At 30.2% G+C, this 22,711-nt stretch overlaps 2 protein-coding genes across 2 annotated transcripts in view; one reads left to right on the top strand and one right to left on the bottom strand.

Annotated features, from left to right (window-relative positions):
* LOC143068100 (putative ATP-dependent DNA helicase HFM1) overlaps positions 1 to 22,711 on the top strand; it is a 47,922-nt gene that overhangs the window by 11,389 nt on the left and 13,822 nt on the right. The window contains exons 11-26 of the mRNA XM_076241871.1: positions 2,217 to 2,375; positions 5,008 to 5,051; positions 6,080 to 6,236; positions 7,594 to 7,732; positions 8,064 to 8,165; positions 9,232 to 9,377; positions 9,706 to 9,753; positions 13,063 to 13,109; positions 13,617 to 13,750; positions 14,570 to 14,617; positions 15,256 to 15,339; positions 17,798 to 17,889; positions 18,349 to 18,455; positions 19,421 to 19,468; positions 21,085 to 21,182; positions 22,303 to 22,431. Of these exons, the coding sequence (XP_076097986.1) occupies positions 2,217 to 2,375; positions 5,008 to 5,051; positions 6,080 to 6,236; positions 7,594 to 7,732; positions 8,064 to 8,165; positions 9,232 to 9,377; positions 9,706 to 9,753; positions 13,063 to 13,109; positions 13,617 to 13,750; positions 14,570 to 14,617; positions 15,256 to 15,339; positions 17,798 to 17,889; positions 18,349 to 18,455; positions 19,421 to 19,468; positions 21,085 to 21,182; positions 22,303 to 22,431 (1,582 nt within the window). The remainder of the gene's footprint in view (positions 1 to 2,216; positions 2,376 to 5,007; positions 5,052 to 6,079; positions 6,237 to 7,593; positions 7,733 to 8,063; positions 8,166 to 9,231; positions 9,378 to 9,705; positions 9,754 to 13,062; positions 13,110 to 13,616; positions 13,751 to 14,569; positions 14,618 to 15,255; positions 15,340 to 17,797; positions 17,890 to 18,348; positions 18,456 to 19,420; positions 19,469 to 21,084; positions 21,183 to 22,302; positions 22,432 to 22,711) is intronic.
* On the bottom strand, positions 11,830 to 12,525 carry LOC143069814 (uncharacterized). The gene has a single exon (XM_076244620.1). It carries the CDS (start codon positions 12,481 to 12,483, stop codon positions 11,830 to 11,832), a length of 654 nt encoding a protein of 217 aa, XP_076100735.1. The 5' UTR covers positions 12,484 to 12,525.

The raw sequence follows: 22,711 nt of genomic DNA, 5'->3' as shown, positions 1-22,711 counted from the left end.
TTTCGCACCATAACTTTGGTATAAGTAAATAGAAATCTATGACATTTAAACACAAGGTTCATGACCATAAAAGGAAGGTTGGGTTTGATTTTGGGAGTTTTGGTCCCAACAGTTTAGGAATAAGGGGCCCAAAGGGTTCAAAATTGAACTTTGTGTGATTTCATCAAAAATTGAATAATTGGGGTTCTTTGATATGCCGAATCTAACTATGTATGTAGATTCTTAATTTTTGGTCCCGTTTTCAAATTGGTCTACATTAAGGTCCAAAGGGTCCAAAATTAAACTTAGTTTGATTTTAACAAAAATTGAATCCTTGGGGTTCTTTGATATGCTGAATTTATAAATGTACTTAGATTTTTAATTGGCCTAGTTTTCAAGTTGGTCAAAATGGGGGTCCAAAATTAAACTTTGTTTGATTTCATCAAAAATTGAATAAATGGGTTCTTTGATATGCCAAATCTAACTGTGTATGTAGATTCTTAATTTTTGGTCCAGTTTTTAAATTGGTCTACATTAAGGTCCAATGGGTCCAAAATTAAACTAAGTTTGATTTTAACAAAAATTAAATTCTTGGGCTTATTTAATATGCTTTATCTAAACATGTACTTTGATTTTTGATTATGGGCCCAGTTTTCAAGTTGGTCCAAATCAGGATTCCATATCAAGTATTGTGCAATAGCAAGAAATTTTCAATTGCACAGTATTGCACAATAGCAAAAAATCTATAATTGCACAATATTGTGCAATAGCAATTAATTTTCAATTGGAGTTATCTTTCTTTGTATAGAATAGTAGTTGATTATATATGTTGGAAATTTGCCAGACATGACTATGATGTCATTTTCTATTTTTATTTGCCAATAACTTTATGTAAATAACTTCATTGGAAATTTGCCAATATAATATGTTGCTGATGAAGCTTTTTTTCCTTATCTTATCTAAAATGTTTTTAGATAATGTATGTTGGACATTTGCCAGACATGACTATTTACATTTTGGATATTGAACCATAATAGTTTTATATTAAATTTAAAAACTTTAAATTCTAATTTTCATTTCTTAAACCAAATTCATAATGTGACATAAACCTATGTTGTGTCAACTATTTAATCACAATCCACATTTATAGCTGTATCAAACTTAAAAGTTGTGTCCATACTTGTTCTCATTTCAGATTTCATAAATAAAAAGAAAATTTCTTCAAACATTTTTTTGACAGGATTAATATTCAACAGCATAATGAATTGCTCAAAGGCAAAAAAAATTTTAAGTTCATTAGACCACATTCATTCTGTGTCAGAAACCTATGCTGTGTCAACTATTTAATTTTAGATTTAAATAAGTTTGAAGAAGAAATCTTTAATTGATTTGTAAAATCTTGACATTTGTTTTGTGTAAAAAACCCATATAATGTCAAAAATTTGATCACAATCCAAATTCAGAGCTGTATCACGCTTAAATGTTTTGTCCATACCTGCCCCAACTGTTCAGGGATCGACCTCTGCGGTCGTATAAAGCTGCGCCCTGCGGAGCACCTGGTTTTATGTTATTACATTATTTGTGATATTAGATATCATGGTGAGAAACAATAGAAAATGAAATGATAATACAAAAAGAATCTGGTTTCAGAAATAAGAATATGTATGTTAAGTAGAGTTTCCTATTTAAAAATCATCAGATCTATAGGTAAAAATTTTAATATACTTTTTTGAAAAAAATCTGGGAAATTTTGTTTAAATAGAGGGGAAAAATAATATGTTCACAGATTCTGGTATGTGTTATATAAATTCAGGTTCTAGAATGTGCATTAATCCTTAGTATAAATGTAATTCTTCAGGGAATATTAACTTTAAGCTGTGAATGTCACATTGTTTAATTAAAGATCTGAATAACATATGCGATTCATTTTTGATTTATAATTTAAATAATTTCCTTAGCTGGAAATGTCACATTGTATACCCTATCAAAGATCTGAATAACATACACAGCTTTATTTTTGATATTCAAATATCTATTGAGTTTATTATTATATCATACGTTTAAGATAATTTTTAAATATTTGTGAACTGTTAAATGAATTTCTATTTTAGTAGTCTTCAAAAGAGATTAGTATGAAATAATTTATGAATACTAAATTTTACAGATATTTGATTGATATAACAAAAAATACTGTGCACAGACTTTAAAATTTCTTGGAAAAATGATTCTACTTTTAGATCCATGTATTAAATGATAGTACCAGAGGAGCAACCATAGAGGCAGTCATAAGTAGAATGAAGACTATACAAGCAGCAATGGGGAGATCCTCCGTGGAGAATTTCTTACCTAAACTACGATTTGTGGCTGTGTCGGCTACCATACCCAATATTGATGATGTAATTATTGCATGTAGTTAATTTACTTATGCAAGAGGTTTTAATCTCTCAGATTATCAGTGAGCCAACCTTAACTTTTTATTTCAATTTGTACAGAAGATTCATGTGATATATTGCCATCATTTGGCATCTTGTTGGTATTGAAATTCTTTAAATGTTGCCTCTGAAACCACTAGGCCTCTTTTGAATAAAGCTCACCACATTTGCATTTGTCTGTCCTTAGTCAGTGACCTGAGTAGTCATATTTCCTATCTGAAGTTTTGTTGCTTGGAAAATTTGGTGTCAATGGCAGATCTTTGATTGGTTTTTATTTAACTTATTCAAAACTTTAAATTTACAATTTAGAGCATAACACATTGAAAGAACAAATGTTATTTGTTTGAGACTATATGTTGCACTCTATATTACTTTTGTTGTTGGGTAACTGTCTCATTGACTTATATTTGACATCTCCTTAAATTGATATTAGCTATAAACATCCTTTTAGTATCTTGATAAAATCATATTTATATTACCAGCAAAAAAATGGCCATTGTGGTAAGACATCTCAGTCAAATAAGATGCTTGGCTACTATCTCAAAAATTATAATGGAAAAGGTAAAAATTGTCATGTGGAAAAAAAAAGGGTTGACAATTTTGGATATTCATTGCTTCTAAGGTGCCACAATTGTTTTATTATACCGAACTAACAGTGGAAGGACCTTTTTGATCATTGAAAAAGAACTAACTTTACTTTATATCTACACAATAATTGAGGATATTATTTTACAGGAGGTACAATGCGTAAAAAACATCAGAAGTAAATTGGCCTTTATTTGATTTTTGATTATTTGATTAAAACAATTGATTAGTGTTCTGATTACAACTATGCAACATTTTCAAGTGTACAGATAAAAAAACCAATGCATACACTACAGCATTTGAAAGAGGCAATTCAACAAACAGTTTCATTACGTACAACAAAAGTAGAATCTTTTTGAAAAAATTTGTTGGCCCTGAAAAGGACTGCTTATAAAAGATATCATCAGCACTAGAAACATGTTCAAAGTAAAATTGAGAATGGAAATGGGGAATGTGCAAAGAGACAACAACCCGACCATAGAGCAGACAACAGCAGAAGGTCACCAACAGGTCTTCAATACAACGAGAAATTCCCGCACCTGGAGGCGTCCTTCAGCTGGCCCCTAAACAAATATATACTAGTACAGTGATAATGAAACCTTGTTTTCTCGTCTTTCCTGTAGTATGAACGTTGCCATTTTGTTTATTAAAGCTAACAATTCCAATAATCTGAGCTTCTTGATTAAAATTTTGATCTGTTAAAACTGAAACTTTATTTTTAAACATAAATCAAGTGCATCATAAGAAAAACGTTGTGCTTACCATTTAATTCCAACATTGTGCTATCTGTTTCCTATGAAAATTGGAAAAATTAAACCACTAGTTATCAAACTTACAAACAACATTTTATAGAGATAAGTTCATAAAAACAATTCCATGTCCATTGAACCATATGCTTATGCTATAATTTACCATCACTGTTGTTGTCATTGATTTTACTATAACAATTCTTCCAGTCAACAATTTAAAAGGTACTTTTCTATAAAAAAAAATATTGAATAAGCAAGTTTGCATTAAAGACATTTCTAAATGATGACCATTTATTTATAATGATTAATTACCATTAAATGCCATTGTTATATGTATTAGTTTTCATAGTTGTGCGAAACTTTTAATATACTTGTGAACCTTATTGGTAGGGGGTGCCATATTTAATCCATATTAAAGACACTTTTATAGCTAGGCAATGGGTCATCACTTTGTATTCTGTCTTCTTTCAATTGAAACTCAATTCACATTTTCATCATCTTCTCTAAAACAACAAGACCAATTTAAATCAAACTTGGCATAACTAATTTTAGAATAGTCCTTTACAAAAGTTGCTCATTAGGATTCAGTGGGATGAAAACATGTGGCCATAGGCAAATTTTGATTAATATGAACGACCAATTTTCAAAAACATTTTCTAATGCAGCAAGTTGAAAAGTTTTGGAACTTAAGAAGATTTTATGATTGCAAGACCCTTGATTGAAATAACTTCACTGATTTTGTTTCAGCATTGGCTTTCAAATAAAATTTCATTTGTCTCTTACTGCTCTTTCAGAGGGTGATATAGTTATAGTATTGGGTCTGTCTGTCCATGGGCATCTGTTATTTTTTCTGTCATTTGATAAAAAGCTCACTTACCTTGTAGGGTTCTATTCATCTAATTCTCTTGACTATATTAAAAAGTCAATTTGTTGTTGAACTGTTAAGACCTGGTTCAACTACACATTCGATTTATTATATTGATTATTGATTTGTTTTTCTGATCAGACATAGATCTTTAAAGGATTATCCACTGCCATGTATTAATCAAACTTGATTTGTTTTATTATAAAAAGAATTAAGGGAATTGAATGTAATAAGTAGTATAGAGAAAGGTAAATTGTTAAATGAATAAGGTATTTATGTTTAGTGGATGAATAGAGATGAATATTTTCTATGTTTAATATATACACATATGTGTATTAACATGTACTAATTTTATTGGTTAAATTTCACATTATCTGCATGATCTTTTTTTTTCCAGATTGCTGAATGGTTAGGTGAATCTGAACCAGCTATAGCTGTGAAGTATGTATCCTATATAAATTATGTTTGCATATCTCTGACAAACATACTGTTATAAACTTTTTTTTATGTTGTTTCAGAGAGACATAATAGGTAAATACCCCTAGATAAAAAAAATGACCAGTTACAGTGTTTTTTTTAACAATTTCAACATGCACAATAATTTTTTAAGGGTGTAAAATATGCATTTGGCACATGTGTATATTTCCTAATATCTTAACCAATAATAGATGGACTAATATTTGAACAGTAAAAAAGATCAGCAATACAAAATCTACAAATAAATTAATTGAAAAACATTGTAGTCTTAATTGCCCATAATTCACAATCTTAACCATATCTATTTTTTGCTGATAATTACTATAGCTTTTGCAAAATTCCGGAAATAGTTAAGATTTGTTTTATAGTTTCACTGTAAAAAAGTCAATGTTTTAATTTCAAAAATTCATTGAACAAAGACAAAATCCTAAAGTACGGTAGTAGCACTGAACAAGCTAAGAATATGTTAATTTGTCCCATTTAATAAGACAATTTACACAGTTTCAAATAATTGATGGAAAAATATTATGTAATACTAATCAAATATGAAAATGGGGAGAATAAAATTAAATTGTGGAACATTAATTAAGACCCACTATAATTTTCGTCCAAGAAAATAGAAAAGACTATAGAATGTATGAAATAAATACTTCATACCTGCATCTCAATTATTGATAGGCCATCAACCAAGCATAATATATATGCTTCATTTGCTTATATTTTAGATTCTGTGATATACAATGTATATCCATCCTGTCACATAGAAATATACATTTATTTTATATTTTTTCCACTCTTTATAAAAAAATTAATTGAAAAGTAAATTTTGTTGTATCGTATGTAAAATAACAATTTGGTTAAAACAGTCTCATGTAGCATCATGGGTTGCAAATTTGTTATTAATTTAACATTATAAACATGTTTTCATATTTATCATTGAAAATAAAAAATAACCGAGATACTACGTTGAAATCTTGAAAATCTAATTTTAGAATGGATGATAGTTTGAGGCCAGTCAGATTAAGGAAAGTAGTTTTAGGATTTTACTTTGATGAACATAAAGGTTCAGCTTTCCATTTTGACATGTCACTGAACTACAAACTTGCTGGAATAATTAATACATATTCTGAAGACAGACCAACTTTAGTGGTGGGTAATTTAGATTTATAATAATAATAAAAATAACTAAAATGATGATATGATGTCTTAACAATATGAGATGAATGTCAAGCTGAGGGAATTAGATAAAACATATCTGTATGTATGTAATCCTTCTATAATTGTCATGCCAGTTGTAGACTAATGAAACAATACTTTTAGCCAGAAGAAGCTCTTTTAAATATATTAGTTACAGGATTTCTTGTTAACCCTATAAAATGGAAAAAAGCCTGCCCATTTTCAGTGGTTGCCCTCTACCATGATGTTTTTGAATTCATTCTAATCTTAAATGTTATACATACCGGAATGTGTTATATGTGTATGTAGCAAGATTTAATGCTATTTTGCACAAGAAAAGCTGATATAGTTAGCTACTTTCAAAATCAACTAAGATGTGTAATAGTGAAAGGCAAACATAATATTTTAGGCCTGACATATGCATTAGAATGTTATTGTTTTTATTGTTAACCCTTACCATGCTGAGTTGTTTTCAGAATTTGTCTGAATTTCGAGTTTTTGCAAAAATATGCAAATGATATGCAAATGAGCTGTACCCTGATGCTGATGCATACTGATTGAAAAATATCTAAGAAAGGGGATCACGGGGTGGGGTGGGGTGGTCATGAATTTGCCCCAAAGTTGGTCTTCATGTGCAAAAAGCGTCAATTTTGACGTTTTTTCGTTCTTTTTCTCGACCTGTAAGTCCGAGAGATGCTAATATATGCATCCATCTGTAGTTTACTTGTAGAGTGGACACCAGTGAACACTTTTATCACAACAGTTGTTAGGTCAGAGTGAAACTGATCTGGGTTCATCAGTGAAAAGAAGGTCATTTGCACCAAAATTCACAAAATTTACGATTTTTTCCGATTTTGAACTTTAACTGGACTCGCAACCGGAAGTAGTCGTTTTCTCGACGTATTTTGATAATAAACACAATCAGTCGTTATGTGCCTTTAGGTTAACAGTATTTGTCAAGGTTCAGTCCTCTTAACTCCGTGTGTCAGTCCTTGAAGGTAAGCCCACCCCTCCGGAAAAACCCAATTTTGTTCAATATCAAATTTTTAAGTTCGTATTTGAGCTCAAAATTACTTGCAACCCTGGACTCAATAGTATCAGATTGAGGAAACATGCATACACTACGAATTAAATGGCATTACGATGATCTCTAAATGTATGGAGCGCCATTGGTGCCAAAATAATGGTGGTCTGGGTAAGGCCGTAATATTACGGCCCCCGCACGACAAGGGTTAAAATAAAATAAAATGTAGTGAAAATGTTCATATTAAATCCACATGTAACTCACAATTAATTATATTAATAAATGTATCTCATTTCTCTTACAAAGTTTTGCTCAACAAGAAAGAGTACCCAGCAAGCTGGTGAAATTCTAGCCAAAGACAGTAGAGGAACAATGATCAGAACTACTCAACAAAGACAAAAACTAATGAAATATGCCAATATGGTTAAGGACAACAAACTAAGAGGTAAATGTTTATATCAGAAAAATACATATTGTGATTTTCTCAATAAGATGAGTGTTTTACCTGACTATCAAGGATTGGATGCACAGAGAATCTATTCTTACAGATTTCTGAAAACAGTTTTCAATTAGACCATTAACACAGAAGTAGAGCAAATAAAAAAAAAAACTTTTTGATATTTGAAATTTAAGAATCAACTGAGGAAAGGATTATTTAGTCTAAGTAATCTATCATCTTATTATTTGTTATCTTTAAGGATGAAAATATAGATCACATTTTATAAAGAAAAAGAGATGGCTTTTTGTGATTATCAAATGTTATTGTTGTTTTCTAGACTTGGTGATCAAAGGTATTGGGTTTCACCATGCTGGTATGGATATCCAAGATAGAAAATACATGGAGGAACTGTTTGCTGCTGGAGACCTTTTCGTCCTTGGTAAATACTATGAGTGATTTGTTGTTCCTCCTTTTATTCTGCTTCAATTTATATATTTGTTCTTGGCCAAAGTATTTAAATTTTTGCCATTTCCTTACACCAAAAAATAAAAGAAAAGACTTCATATCATACTACCAATTTATACATTTATGCTCACACTACACGTATATGTGTATAAATTTTATCCCCTCAAACATTATTTAAATTCACATTTTATATAATATCATAGGTATATGTTTCCCGAGATATATATATAGAATTTTCTTATACTTTGGCAAAACGAAGATTTTCCTATGGTCTTTTCAAAAGTATAGTATAAACGATGAGTCACTGTGCTAATTTACAAGCTATGAGTCGTTGAAAATTGCCTAAATTCCCTTAGAATAATTGTGAAAAAAACACATTTTTGTGCATAAAAAGAAATCTATGAGATAGAATTTTAAATTAGATTGTGAGAAGATGGGTTTTATAATATGTGTTAAGAAAATAAAAATAAAAAATGGTGTTAGAACTTGTTTCTTGCTTCAAGTAAAAATTTAAAATTTCCCTATCAGTCCAGTATAAATTTTGTACTACAAGAGTTTTCTCTCCTCAAATGGCTTAGTTGAAAAAAAATGATTCTAAAACACAAATGTTTAGTATTTGTTTAAATATTTTGAATAGTACAATAAATCAGCAAGTTTTCTTCATATGAATAAACAGTCTAACCAATAAAATTGCACATCTGTCTACAAATTTGCAGATTTAGGCAAATAACTAGACCGTTTGTGTACTGGGATAGCACAATCCAAGATTGCGGTATACCATGAATCTACCTTAAGTGCCTTAGAACTGGTGTATGAAGGAGGATATAATTTATGAGTGAATTAAGATGAGTAGTCAATTCTCAGCACTATAGTTTTCTTGATTTTGAGTTTATACAGTAAAAAAGTTATATTTCGTATATAAGCATGAGAATAACAAAGCAACACATTCTCCACAAGCAGAAATATTGGATCTCTCCATAATTATGGTTTTCTTGGTTATATTATATAAATTAATCAACTTTACTTTGAATTAATTTCAGTGGCAACCAGTACTCTTGCAATGGGTGTAAATCTTCCTGCACATCTGGTTATACTGAAATCTACACAGTACTACAACATGGGCTGTCATGAAGAGTACTCAGATACACAGATATTACAAATGATTGGCAGAGCTGGAAGACCTCAGGTATTAATCCTTATAATGTTTAAACTTCACTTTTTGCTAGGGCAATTTAAGGGATATAAAAACAAGCAAAATATGTGTTCCCCACTGACTTCATGTATGACATCTAACGGCTATTGACCAAAAAAGTATGGATGAAAATTGTATATATGAGATTTTGATAGATTGATCAGTTCTTTCTAGTAGATGTGAAATATTCTGCTTATGACAAATTTATCATGTCATAAAATTTAAAGAGAATAATCAACAGTTTGGTTTTGTATTGCATGTTAATGGAGTTCATTATTACAAAAAGTAACCATATATTGACATAAATATTTGATTTCTGTAGTTTGATACCACAGCAACAGCTGTTATTATGACAAAGAACCAGACTAAGGTAGGTATATATCATGTTATTTGTGTATATTATTGTATTTCTAAATTTATATATGATGTGGGGTTCACAAATGTGGAATTTTCGTAAAACTTAACATTGCTATTGAGATATTCCTTAGTTATATGCAGAATGTATGATAATTATGAAGGAATGCATTATTTAATTGACAAACATGGTGTATAAAAAGACCAGGAACGTCTACTTTAAAAAACATCAGATTATCTCTATAAAAGTAATGTCAAACATTTTTGATATTCTATGCTATTAATTATTTGTAATAATGTATTGATCTATATGACCACAGACTTTGAAGAGATCCAATTTAAAAATGTAAAATATCAAGGGATATTATTAGTTACACAGTTTGCAATTGTCCTAATACAGGAATTTATCGGGTCAATAAAATGTATATCTAACATATCTTAGTTTTGGTTTTGTTTCATATTAAGAAGCAAAATAACTTTATGATGAAGAGCAGCAATACAAAACTAATATTATGCCAGTTTGATTCATATATTTATATTTACCCAGCACTGTATTGAAAAGTACATAAATAATAAGTGTCAAAATAGTTTTTTTTTGTGTCTGTTTTGTCTACTGAATACTGTTGTTTGATAGAAATATACCGTCAATAAATAAAACCATTTAACATTAACATTTAATAACAATTGTATATATATAATGTAAATGAATGGTTCACATATTCTTGTATGCAAAAGATAATTACTGAAAAATTAAAATGTTAATTATCACAAACTCTTAGAACAGTTTTATCAACCAATTAATTTAATAAACAAAGTGTATTTTCCACCATGAGATTTAAGTGTCATTTGTTGATTGTTAAATTGTGGATTATTGTAAATTTGCAGTCATTAAATAAGGCAGGATTTGACTGCATACATGTACGTGTTTCAGACTTAACATTGTTTTGAACACATCTGTTTTCTTTGTATTCACCGAAAAACATCAGCAAGGTCAAGTCCATCTACTCTAGATATTTCAAAAAGTCAATTCTACCTCCTTCCCTTTGAATATTTTCATTTGCATTTGCACTGCTTTCTGTGATAGGCAATGCCAGCTGATTACATGAAACTGGTTCAGGAGCTGGCAATGCAAGAATTGCTGTAGAAGGAATTGCTGGCATTGCATTCTTTTTCATGACTAAATTGTCTGACAATGTCTGACCCATTTTAATTTTCTCTGAATTACCAACCCGTTGATACACAGTTAGGGATTGGACACTTTTATGTCCAGTGACGGCCATAATCTGGGCTGGACCATACATATTCTTTGATAAAATTGTAGCACCTGTAGCTCTTATAGAATGATTTGTATAAATATGTGATAGGTTAGCACTTTTACTAAGATCGGACATGAAAACTGTAAACTTCTTTTCTCCCCGACTGGTTCATTGCAGTACCAGGTATCATCTGAACTGTAAAAACTGGACTGAGGTCTCTGCCATAATCTGTTGTTTTCTGGATTAAGCTTTGACACATACAATACAAATGAGCTCACAGGGCAATAAGGTGAATCTGCAAATAAAAGGGGTACATGTATTTGATAGTCCTCATATTTTTTATTTTTTTATTTTAGATAATAAGATTTAATATATTTGGTTAATATTGTGATATTTATTAGTCTTAATATGACTACATGATAAATGTGAATGATTTTTGTGTTTTTTGAAATTATCATTATGCATGTTCTCGTACTGTTTGTGTTTATTATTCAATAGCTATATAAATATGTATATGTTGAAATTAAATGATGAACATTATGATAAAACCATGGCAAATAACTTTCATAGATATACGAAGATGTGGTGTGAGTGCCAATGAGACATTTCTCCATTCAAATAACAATTTATAAAAGTAAACGTACATGAATGTTTAATTTTTTACCCTGTAAGCTGTTCCTTTGGGTAAATAATTATTTATCGGCCCAATTTTTTGATGTTATAAATTTGAATGACCCGATACTTTTCTTCTGTATTAAGACAATTATTGCTTATATAATTTATTACACCAAATAATGGCAATATGTTTTATTTTAATATTAAAAAAGAGGTTAAATTTATTTACCTTTCACTTCTGGCATGACTCCTGAACTCTCTTCTTTGTCAGTTTCCCTGTGGTTTTTTGTCATCTCATCCCCTATCTTTCGTACAACCTTTAGTCCTGTGGCAGGGTCCGTCTCTACACCAAAAGTTGTGTTTGTCATCAAATGCATGTTCTCCTGTCCCCTCCTGCAAAAGTACATTCTTATGTCAAATTGTACTTTTGTGTACAAGCCAGATGGAGTATTTGTTGCACAATTGATTGAACGGTATAACTTGATCAGGTCAGTTTCATTGAAACTGGGATAGTGATCAGTGGTACCCAGACCCATTCTTTTCAGTTCTAAAGTCGCTGCTTTGAAATTTACATTTGCATCGTTAAATGCAGCGTCCTTTATTATGCTAAATGTTTTGTTGTAAGGGGGTGACCTTAAATATCTATTCAATCCATATATAATGTTTTCAAGTGACGAAATCTTGTAGTGGTTACCGTCTGGTTTTCTTGCATTCATATAAAATTGCCCCAATATATCATTCAGACGAACTTCATCATATTCCTCAAATCTTATGTCCATTTCTGATTCTCTGAAATATTCCCTGAGGGTGTTCCCGGCCTTTTTGTTTGATCTTAGTGTGTTTGCTGCATTTATCTTAAGCCGTTTGTCCATCATCTCTTCATCCGTCGTCTGCCCAAAGCGTTTTAAGCTTCCAGTCGCCATCTTGCAACTAAATAAACAAAAGGGAAGCAACTCCGATTTTTTTTTTATTAAGTCAATGGTACAAGGGAGATAATTCCAATTGACATAATAAAAAATTGTACTGAAATTTATTAGGACAATATCAGCCAATCAAATTGTGAGAAATTACTCTAAATGAGGATAAAACACTTTACTGATGTTTCACAATGTGGTTGCATTTTATTATCTTTAGCTGAAATGAGCAAATGAATAAATTTATGATTTTAAAGTTTGTAATGAACATTGGATATGACAAGTAACTGTTGGGTTTTGAGTTGTGTACATCAAGTTGTGATAAGACTAGGTTGATTTAAAAAAAATACTACAGTACAGTTCATTATTCTATTCAAACATAAGCATACACACAGTTACAAATTCTACAAAGATACACAACGTCATATAGATAGTGGCGACCCACATATAGTAACGCTTTACATTCACGCAATCCTCTACAGTTATCCTTGTATTAAGAAACACCAGATTAAAGTGACTTAATCTACATGATTTTTTTAGGCAAAATATGAAAATCTATTGAATGGTACACAGGTCATTGAAAGCAGGTAAAATGTTTTCAAAATGTTTATAAGTCTAAAAATAAACAATTATTAAACAATTGTAGTTATATTAGTAGCTTTTATATGAAAAACAAGAATGTTCAACTTTCAATTTATTAAATTAGTTTTTTTTTAATTATAATTAGGTTCTAATTCATGCATGCAAAAATCTTAACATTTTGAACAATTTATCATTAAATTATTACATTTTTCTGTGTTGCCTGGTAGTGTCCTGCTCCTATGATTGGGATCATTTCTGTTGTCTTGAATAATCAAATTTGTTTGATCAGCAACTTCTTAAAAACAGCCTGACAGTATTCAACTTAACTCTTGCACAGAGTCTTGTAAAGGACAATAAGTTGTAAACCTGCTATTTTAATTTCTGTTTGCGAGTAATTCAATGGGTTTCTTTAACCAAACCATTGACTTTAATATTTTTTTGTTTTTATCATTTAGAGAAGACAGGCAACACATATCTTCTTGTATCTTTATTGTTTTTTTCTTTTCCCTTAGTCTACACAAACATTTGGTGGAACATTTGAATGCAGAAGTAGTGTTAAATACTATCAATGATATATCTATTGCCATGGAATGGATCAGGTATACATTTCTGTATATTAGAGTTATGAAGAATCCAAAACATTATGGTAAGGCTCTACATAAGATTGAATGCAGATTAGCTATGTTTTTAACCATATAAATGTAAGGAATGTACTGTAGCACAATTCACTTGAATTGCTTTATTTGGTAGGCAATCAATGATTAATTGGTTAAAGACAATATTTGATGAAGAATAAAGAAAAACTATATGAATATTTAACAAAAAAACGCAAAAAAGTTTGTACTTTAAAATGCATGCTATTAAAACTAGACTCCTGTTTATAAAATTAAAAAAAAAAGCATGTATGTGTTAGGAATAAAAGAAAGTATGTCTTTCAAGGTTATATGTATATTCAAACTTATTTTCTTTCACAAGTTCTTCAAATTTGATTTAATTAAGAGGTACTATACAATTGGTGTGGCTAAAAACAAAGATGCTCCAGGTGTACTAAACTGACGTTATTCTTAGGTCAAGTCACCAGAGTCAAGCTGTGTAACACAAGTAATTTTTATCAATACACTTTTGAATAGCTCTTAACAGTATCAGGAGCTGAGTGACCAATTGCAAATAAATAGGATTAGCACATGAATGATTTTTGTTGTGATTGACTATAAATTACCCTATATTTCCTCATTGTTTCCTGAAATTTGTTCATAGTGAAATGCAAAGAAGTCTTGTAAAATATGAAACTTCTAGCAATGGTAATTGTTGGTTTTAAAAAAAATGTCTTTCTTTTGAATTGCTTAGTTCAAGTACACTTGTTAAGTCACAAACTGTATGACTGATATAACAATAAGAAGTATTGATACTTTTCTTTAGTTGAACAACAGCCTTAACTTAATTGCTTCCATCTTTCTTTTTATAGGAATACCTCTTGGATTGACAAAAGAACAGATAGAGAAAAGACTGCAAGGTATATTCGATAGACCATACTTTATGCACTTATATTGTTGATTTAGCAATGAAATTTTTTATCATTACATTTAAAGCTTTCTTTATATATTTTCTGATATTTGTTTAAATGCATTCATTTAGGACTTGGATAAGGTGAGAATATCAAGAGAGATCAAAATAAAAACAAAAAAAACAAGAAATGAAACTTTATTAATAGTGAACTGCTATATTTTATCTTAAATATTAATATAACTTACTGATTAGAAGATTGATTTAAAAAAGTATATTTTTAATAGACTTTAAAAAATATATTGAGCAAAAGACAAAATTTGAAAAAATAGACTCATTCATTCACACAAAACAAAGCAAAAACTAGGTTATGTCTTGGCTATACTTTGGCGAGTCATGACCAAACTTACAGGGTTAGTACATATTTTTCCTTAGAGTGTCCTAACAGATTGTAGTTTAACTTTTGAACCTGATCAGTTCTTTTTAACTTGGTTTCCAACCTGACTTCTAGATAAAGCACACAATATACTGTTTAAAACCTTTTTTTAAGATACAAAGTCTTTAATTTTGTGTGCTTGATGTATGTTTAGTCTATGTAAGATTTACCATTGGTATTAGTTATAAAATGGTGTTGGTTTTTTTTTACAGATCTGTGTATGAAAAGCTTGAATGAACTTGAAATGACTAAGATGATTACAATGGATGAAGAAACTTTTGATGTTAAACCAACAGGTATAACTTCATCATCGATAGCAAAGTATTGTTGTCTTAGTGTTAAAACCACGAGGAATTCCATGGTGAAGTAGAAAAGACAGTTTCCTTTTACTGTGGAATCATATGTTTCTTTTGGTACCAATGTTCATGGTTTTGTGAAAAATCATGTTTTCTTGAATATTTAAATTTTTGGTTTTGCCAATGTCTGCATATAAGCTTTTAGACAATCCCTTATTTGTTGAGTATCAAAATTCATGGTTCACCTAAATCAACGAAATCCATGAAAATTGGTATCCCACAAATATAAATGAATCCTCAGTATATGTACCGCTTGTAATATAATATCATGTCACTTGGGGCTGTTCCATAAATTACCATGACATCCCTTCTGGACTGCAACTTTTTTTTACGATTCACACATGGGCATTATTTTTTTCAGTCTGTGTGTCCATTCTTTTTGTCCGTCTGTTCTGCTTCAGGTTAATTTTTTAGTCGAGGTAGTTTTTGATGAAGAAGTCCAATCAACTTGAATCTTAGTACAGGTGATATACCACCATTGATTTTCCCCTTTTAGTCTCTGTTAAAATTTGCACTTTTCAAAAAAATGCGCAGAAGTTATCTTTGTTTCAAATAAAGAAATACTTGGCATGAGTAAAGTTTTATCCTGTCCAGTACTATGGAAAAAAATTCACATAACATTTCATTGCATATAAGAAAAGAACCATCATTGGAAGTTAACCAATCAAATTTCTCCCCTTATTCAACCTGTGTATACGATTTAGTCACCATGTAACCTCAAGTTTACAAAATATTCTAGAGAAACCCTAAATAAAAAAATAATTGTGCTTTGAAATACCCAAGACATATGTTTATGACACAGAAATGTATTACTGCATTAAAATGTAGGATTAATTACTTACATCTGTCAAATTCAAGGGAATATTTGTTTTCGACCTATTTTCGTATACAACTGGATGTGACGTACCATGATTTGATGGTATTTACCGTGTATCATCGTACATCAGATATAGGTACTAACCAAGCAGGCGTGAGCGATTTTGATCTTACACGGTAAAGAAAATCTTTGTTTTGTTCACATAATGTCAATGTGTACTTCAGTCTAAACATAATTGCTGTTTTAAGAAATGATTTGGTCGTAGGTTGATGATTAGAGATGTCTCATTATTTTCCCAAAACAAGAGGAATTACTAAAACATTGTAAAAGCATGTGCAAATACTTGTCAAAGAAGTTGGGCCTCGTCTCATCCGATATAATTCTATATTCATTGCAACTTTTTTTCTGATAGAAGGTCAATGTGTGTGTGTGATAAGTATAGCGGTTTCAATAATTGTCATTGAAATCTTTCATACATATGTTATTTTTCGATATTTTATCCCTAAAGAAGCGTTGTGTACGGTGTTTAGCTGACCACATAAATCCTTATGTACGGTGCATAGTTAAGTTGTTGTACACCGTACACAAAAACTTTATTTTCTTACCCGTTTTTTACCCAAAAAGTTTCAAGGAATGAGTAATCACAGGTAGGTTTATGATTGGTAACTATTACTTTTGCCCTGTATTAGGTTTCTTTCATAAAACATGTAAATGTCTCAACAACTGTATCGAAATTGAAAGTTGGTGTTGACATTCACAACTATTTACGCATGTACAAGTTAATTGTTCTTATTAGAATATCAAAGTTGTTTTATGAATAGGAAAAAATCGATGCAAACATTATTTGGGAGCAGGAATTTCAAATGTTGAGAAATGTACATTAAATGTTGATAAAGCAAAACAAGATTTTTCGTTACCGTGTAAGGTCAAAACCCGCTTGGTTAGTACCTATATCCGGTGTACTGATGATACATGGTGGTATTACACCTACATATGTTCCCTATAATATAATTTTTCTGATTTAATGCCAAATTAGAGTTTTGACTCCAATTTCATGGTCAACTGAACAAAGAAAATGATACTGCAAGTGGGCATCAGTATACTTAATGCACATTCTTGTTTTTAATATCACACCTTTGACTACAACATATTTCAAAAGTATAAAAATAACATTACAACATGAAACTGGATGCCTTTAACACAATAAAATTGAGAATGGAAATGGGGAATGTGCCAAAGAGACAACAACCCGACCATAGAAAAAAACAACAGCAGAAGGTCACCAACAGGTCTTCAATGTAGCGAGAAATTCCCGCACCCGGAGGCGTCCTTCAACTGGCCCCTAAACAAATATATACTAGTTCAGTGATAATGAACGCCATACTAATTTCCAAATTGTACACAAGAAACTGAAATTGAAATAATACAAGACTAACAAAGGCCAGAGGCTCCTGACTTGGGACAGGCGCAAAAATGCAGCGGGGTTAAACATGTTTGTGAGATCTCAACCCTCCCCCTATACCTTGCTTGTTTAAACTATGCTAAGAGATAACTTTCCAATGTATATTTTATGATTTGTAGAAGCAGGAAGATTAATGGCCAGATACTGTATAGCATTTGAAACAATGAAGAAGTTTTGTAAAATATCAGGAGTTGAAACAATTTGTGAATTAGTAAGTCAGATATATTAAGATAAGTTTAAATTGATATTGATATAGTGTCATTGTTGGCATTATACCTCTACAGTAGATATGAATTCTATCAGGACAAGTTCACTCTTGGCAAAATATAGTATAGATTTTAACTTCATCATTAAATATTAAAAACACAACTTTTGTTTCTTAAATTGGTTTATTACAAAAGCCTTAATGTTAGGTAAAACTAATTCTTTAGGTTAAGTGTGTGTTTATTGTTGTTTTGAGTATTTTGTGCATTCATTCATGTCGTCGTCCATTTGTTAATAGCTTTTATCATACATCCTTTTTTTTTATAAGGGTGGGGAGATGATGCAAATATCAATTATTTTTCAAGTTTAAATAAAAAATGAAGTAACAGAACAAAAAGTTAAATTAAGCTAGATTTCATTTCCATTTTATCAAATTATTATGCAAAACAATCTTATTTTATTGTAGATCACTTTGGTTGCTGATTGTGAAGAGTTTACAGAAATTCAGCTGAGAACCAATGAAAAGAAAACATTAAACTCCTTGAATAAAGATAAAAACAGAATAACAATAAGGTTTGTTTAAACCATCATAACTTGGGTATTTTTGTTGTTGAATAAAGATAAAAACAGAATAACAATAAGGTTTGTTTAAACCATCATAACTTGGGTATTTATGTTGTTGAATAAAGATAAAAACAGAATAACAATAAGGTTTGTTTAAACCATCATAACTTGGGTATTTATGTTGTTGAATAAAGATAAAAATAGAATAACAATAAGGTTTGTTTAAACCATCATAACTTGGGTATTTATGTTGTTGAATAAAGATAAAAACAGAATAACAATAAGGTTTGTTTAAACCATCATAACTTGGGTATTTATGTTGTTGAATAAATATAAAAACAGAATAACAATAAGGTTTGTTTAAACCATCATAACTTGGGTATTTATGTTGTTGAATAAAGATAAAAACAGAATAACAATAAGGTTTGTTTAAACCATCATAACTTGGGTATTTTTGTTGTTGAATAAAGATAAAAACAGAATAACAATAAGGTTTGTTTAAACCATCATAACTTGGGTATTTTTGTTGTTGAATAAAGATAAAAACAGAATAACAATAAGGTTTGTTTAAACCATCATAACTTGGGTATTTTTGTTGTTGTACAATCATACTTCTGTACAAAGTAAAAAAAATGCATGATGAATAATTTATTTTGCACATTGGAACTGTAACCAATATTTGTTTGTTCAATGTAGCTACATATACCGAATCTAAAGCTTTTCTATCGTATATTTCAAGCCTAGATATGACAATGTAAAACTATTCAGAAGAAAAAACTTACAGCCTGATTTATGTTCAAAACAATAAACAGAAAACAAATATGATGTATAGCAACAATCAACAACCACTGATCTCAAGCTCCTAACTTAGGACAGTCACACAACTTTGAATGGACACACAACTATATTAGTATTAATTGGTATATTAATAAATGAGTTTTTAGGTTGTGTTTTTTCCCTGTTATTTTTTTCAGATTTCCTATTGTAGGCAAGATAAAGACAAAGCAGATGAAAGTAAATGTGTATGTAATTTTAAAAGTGAACCTTATAGAATATCAGATAGTTCTGAATAGTATACATGTGTCTTGGATAGAGTGTTGATATATATCCCTTAGGAAGACACCTGTAATTAGTATATGTCAATTTTGCATGCTTCTGAAACATTCAAGATGGATTATCAATCTTTTTGTGAATGTTCTGGTATATTACAAGTAATTAGGTTTTTAATTGGACCGAGTGCCTGGCTAGTCATAAAAAAGGACTAATTTTTCAATTTTCAAATGTTGATAGTTCAAAGTTTTATATTTGCTTTCAATTACAAGATTAATCCTTGGCTAGCTAACTGGATTATTGTGATTAATGTATTACAGTGAGTTGACTGTTGGTGTTGCTCTCCACCAATTGCAACTCATTCAAAATTTTGAACAAATTGCAATTTGTTTTATAAAATCAAATTGTTCAACTGGTCAGAAATTTGAAACAACTGCTTTAGAAAACCACAGCCAAGTCATGAAAGTGCAAGGTGATAAAATAAAACATACTTACAATCCTATAAGACTTTAACTCCACTATAATGATGTTGTGACAAAATTAGTTTATCAGTTTGTATAGTTATATTATATTCATTTCCATGCTGAAGGGGAACTGTTTATTTTGAATTGCTATTAAATTGTCCAAACTAAGCTTTCATATAGTTTTTCTTTCTAAAAGTATTCTATATTTATAAGAATCAGACATTATGTGAATTAAAACATTTCATATTCAGTAAAATATGTGTAAAATTGCAATATATGTTTGTAGGAAGTTTCCATGGGGGAGATAATAACTTTTCTTTCAAAAAGTCTTTATTCAAAAGAATGATATTTTAGGTTATCTCCCCTGAAAACTTATCAATAGCATATTGTTATTTCACACATATTTTACTGAATATATGATGTTTTATTTTAAATGATATCTGATTCTTATAAATATAGAATACTTTTAGAAAGAAAAACTATATGAAAGCTTAGTTTGGACAATTTTATAGCAATTCAAAATAAACAGTTCCTCTTCAGCATGGAAATGACTATAATATAACTATACAAACTGATAAACTAATTTTGTCACAACATCATTAAAGTGGAGTTAAAGTCTTATAGGATTGTAAGTATATTTTATTTTATCACCTTGCACTTTCACATTTTGACTGAACAATATGTTCAACATTCTGACCAGTTGAACAATTTGGTTTAATAAAACAAATTGCAATTTGGTCAAAATTTTGAATGAGTTGCAATTGGTGGAGAGCAACACTAACAGTCAACTCACTGTAATTTTATAATAAGTTTCCACTTCACAATATAGGGAATATTAGTGAAAAAACTACCATTGCCATAATTTAGATTTTTGCAAATAAATAAAGTCATCATATATACCAGGATTGAAATTTTGTATTTGTGGTAGAGGCGCTGTTGTCTACAAAAAACTCATCAGTGACAGTGACGCTGTTTCAAAATTTATATTTTGCATAGTTATCAGTTGATGATTACATGCCCAATGGGTTAAATGGCAATATTTTTTTTTTAAAAGAAATTTGGCATAATAAATTTTAAGTTAGTATAATTAAAAATTATGATATATTAAACCCTCTTTTTGCTAGGTTAATCCAGGCAGCACTTGGTTGTTTGATGGTACAGGATTTTTCACTTCAGCAGGACACCACTAGAATATTTAGAGCAGCTAATAGAATTTCAAGATGTAAGTTACTGTTAATCAACATATTTTCATGGATACTGTATATCCGTTTAGCCCTTTCCATCCCACTTCACGATGATTTGATTTCACTTAGTGAGTAAGATAAGGAAATAAATTTAAGTGACTATTTATATTTGCATTATTATCTACTTGTGAAAGTCTCAAAATTAAATCGCTCTTTAAAAATTAGTTGAAAAATCATATGGAGGAAGTTTAAGTTGTAGAACTTTTCCTTTAGTTCAATAATTATACCCTGCCCCCAAAATATAATTTTAGGGGCATATGAAGGAATCACCATATCAGTCCATCTGGCTTTGAGTCCATTACTTTTGTTCTGTAGAACTAAAGGAAAAAAAATGTAAACAATGGCTTTGGGTGTCATATATCAAAGTCAGGTCACTCTAACTTTGACATTTGACTCCTATGAAAGTTATACCTTCTCCAATTCCATACCTGCCAACTTTTCAAAATGTCCATGTTGGTTTTACGTGCAAGATGGCTCTTAAAGTGCTTCAAAACATTCAAGGGGGCTTTAAATACATTTTAATGTTGGTTTTTTTTTGCTTCTTCATACTTTTGCCAGCCTGTAGCATTGTAAAATTAATTGTTTTGTTTAAAATTGTGGACAAAATTGCTCTTTCAAAATTTCCATTTGGGAGCCTTCATGGGGGAAATCCCCCGTAAATAGTGACAGTTGGCAGGTATGCAATTCATGTCAGTCCTAACTTAAGATGACAACTTGGTATGCAGTTGCATCAAGGGTTGGAGGTTTTACATATACCAAAGTCTGCTCATGATGACCTTAACTTTGACCCCTAAAATAGTAAAACCTTGTCCAGTTTGTGCTGGTGCTTGAGTTTTGTTCTATAAAACTTCAGACATTTCAGAGAAGAAATCTGTTCTTTTTATCAATATAAAGTATTTGAATACTAAATATGTAAGAATAATAACACTTGCTATAAGATGTTTTTCAAAAGATTATTTATATAGCCCAGAAGTATGTGTGACTTCTGGCTTCATGGAGCCATAATATTAATTACAAAATGTAATGGTAAAAATTAAGTTGTAGAAAAAGTAATGAAGAAAAATGTAATATATTAAAACCAAGAAAATTGCATTATAGGTTTGCTGGAGCTGTTATGGTTGAGAAATGATTTCAAGGCACTTCTAAGCTCTGTGCAGATTATGAAATCTTTTAGAGCAAGATTGTGGGAAGATTCTAAATATGTTACAAAACAGCTTGATGGCATTGGTAAGATATATAAAGTTAATTATGGAAATGAGAAATGTGTGAAAGGGACAACAACCTGACCAAAGGGCAGAAAACAGTCAAAGCCACCAATGAGTCTCTTAAAACACAGCTAAGAAAATCATGCACCTGGAGGTGGCTTCAGCTGTTTATGTATATTCAATGTTCAAATTTTCACTATTATCATATACAGTTATTTTATCCACGTTTTGTAGGAAAATAACAATACATATTAATGAAAAAATTAACATTGTTACAATATCATGTTGTCATAATAAAGGCT

The sequence above is a fragment of the Mytilus galloprovincialis genome, chromosome 3 (genome assembly GCF_965363235.1).
Source record: "Mytilus galloprovincialis chromosome 3, xbMytGall1.hap1.1, whole genome shotgun sequence".
NCBI lineage: Eukaryota > Metazoa > Mollusca > Bivalvia > Mytilida > Mytilidae > Mytilus > Mytilus galloprovincialis.
This window is presented reverse-complemented; position numbering and strand designations above follow the sequence as displayed.

Excerpts from the sequence above, each read along its gene's own strand:
- LOC143069814 (XM_076244620.1), bottom strand. The coding sequence starts at position 12,483 with ATGATGGACAAACGGCTTAAGATAAATGCAGCAAACACACTAAGATCA.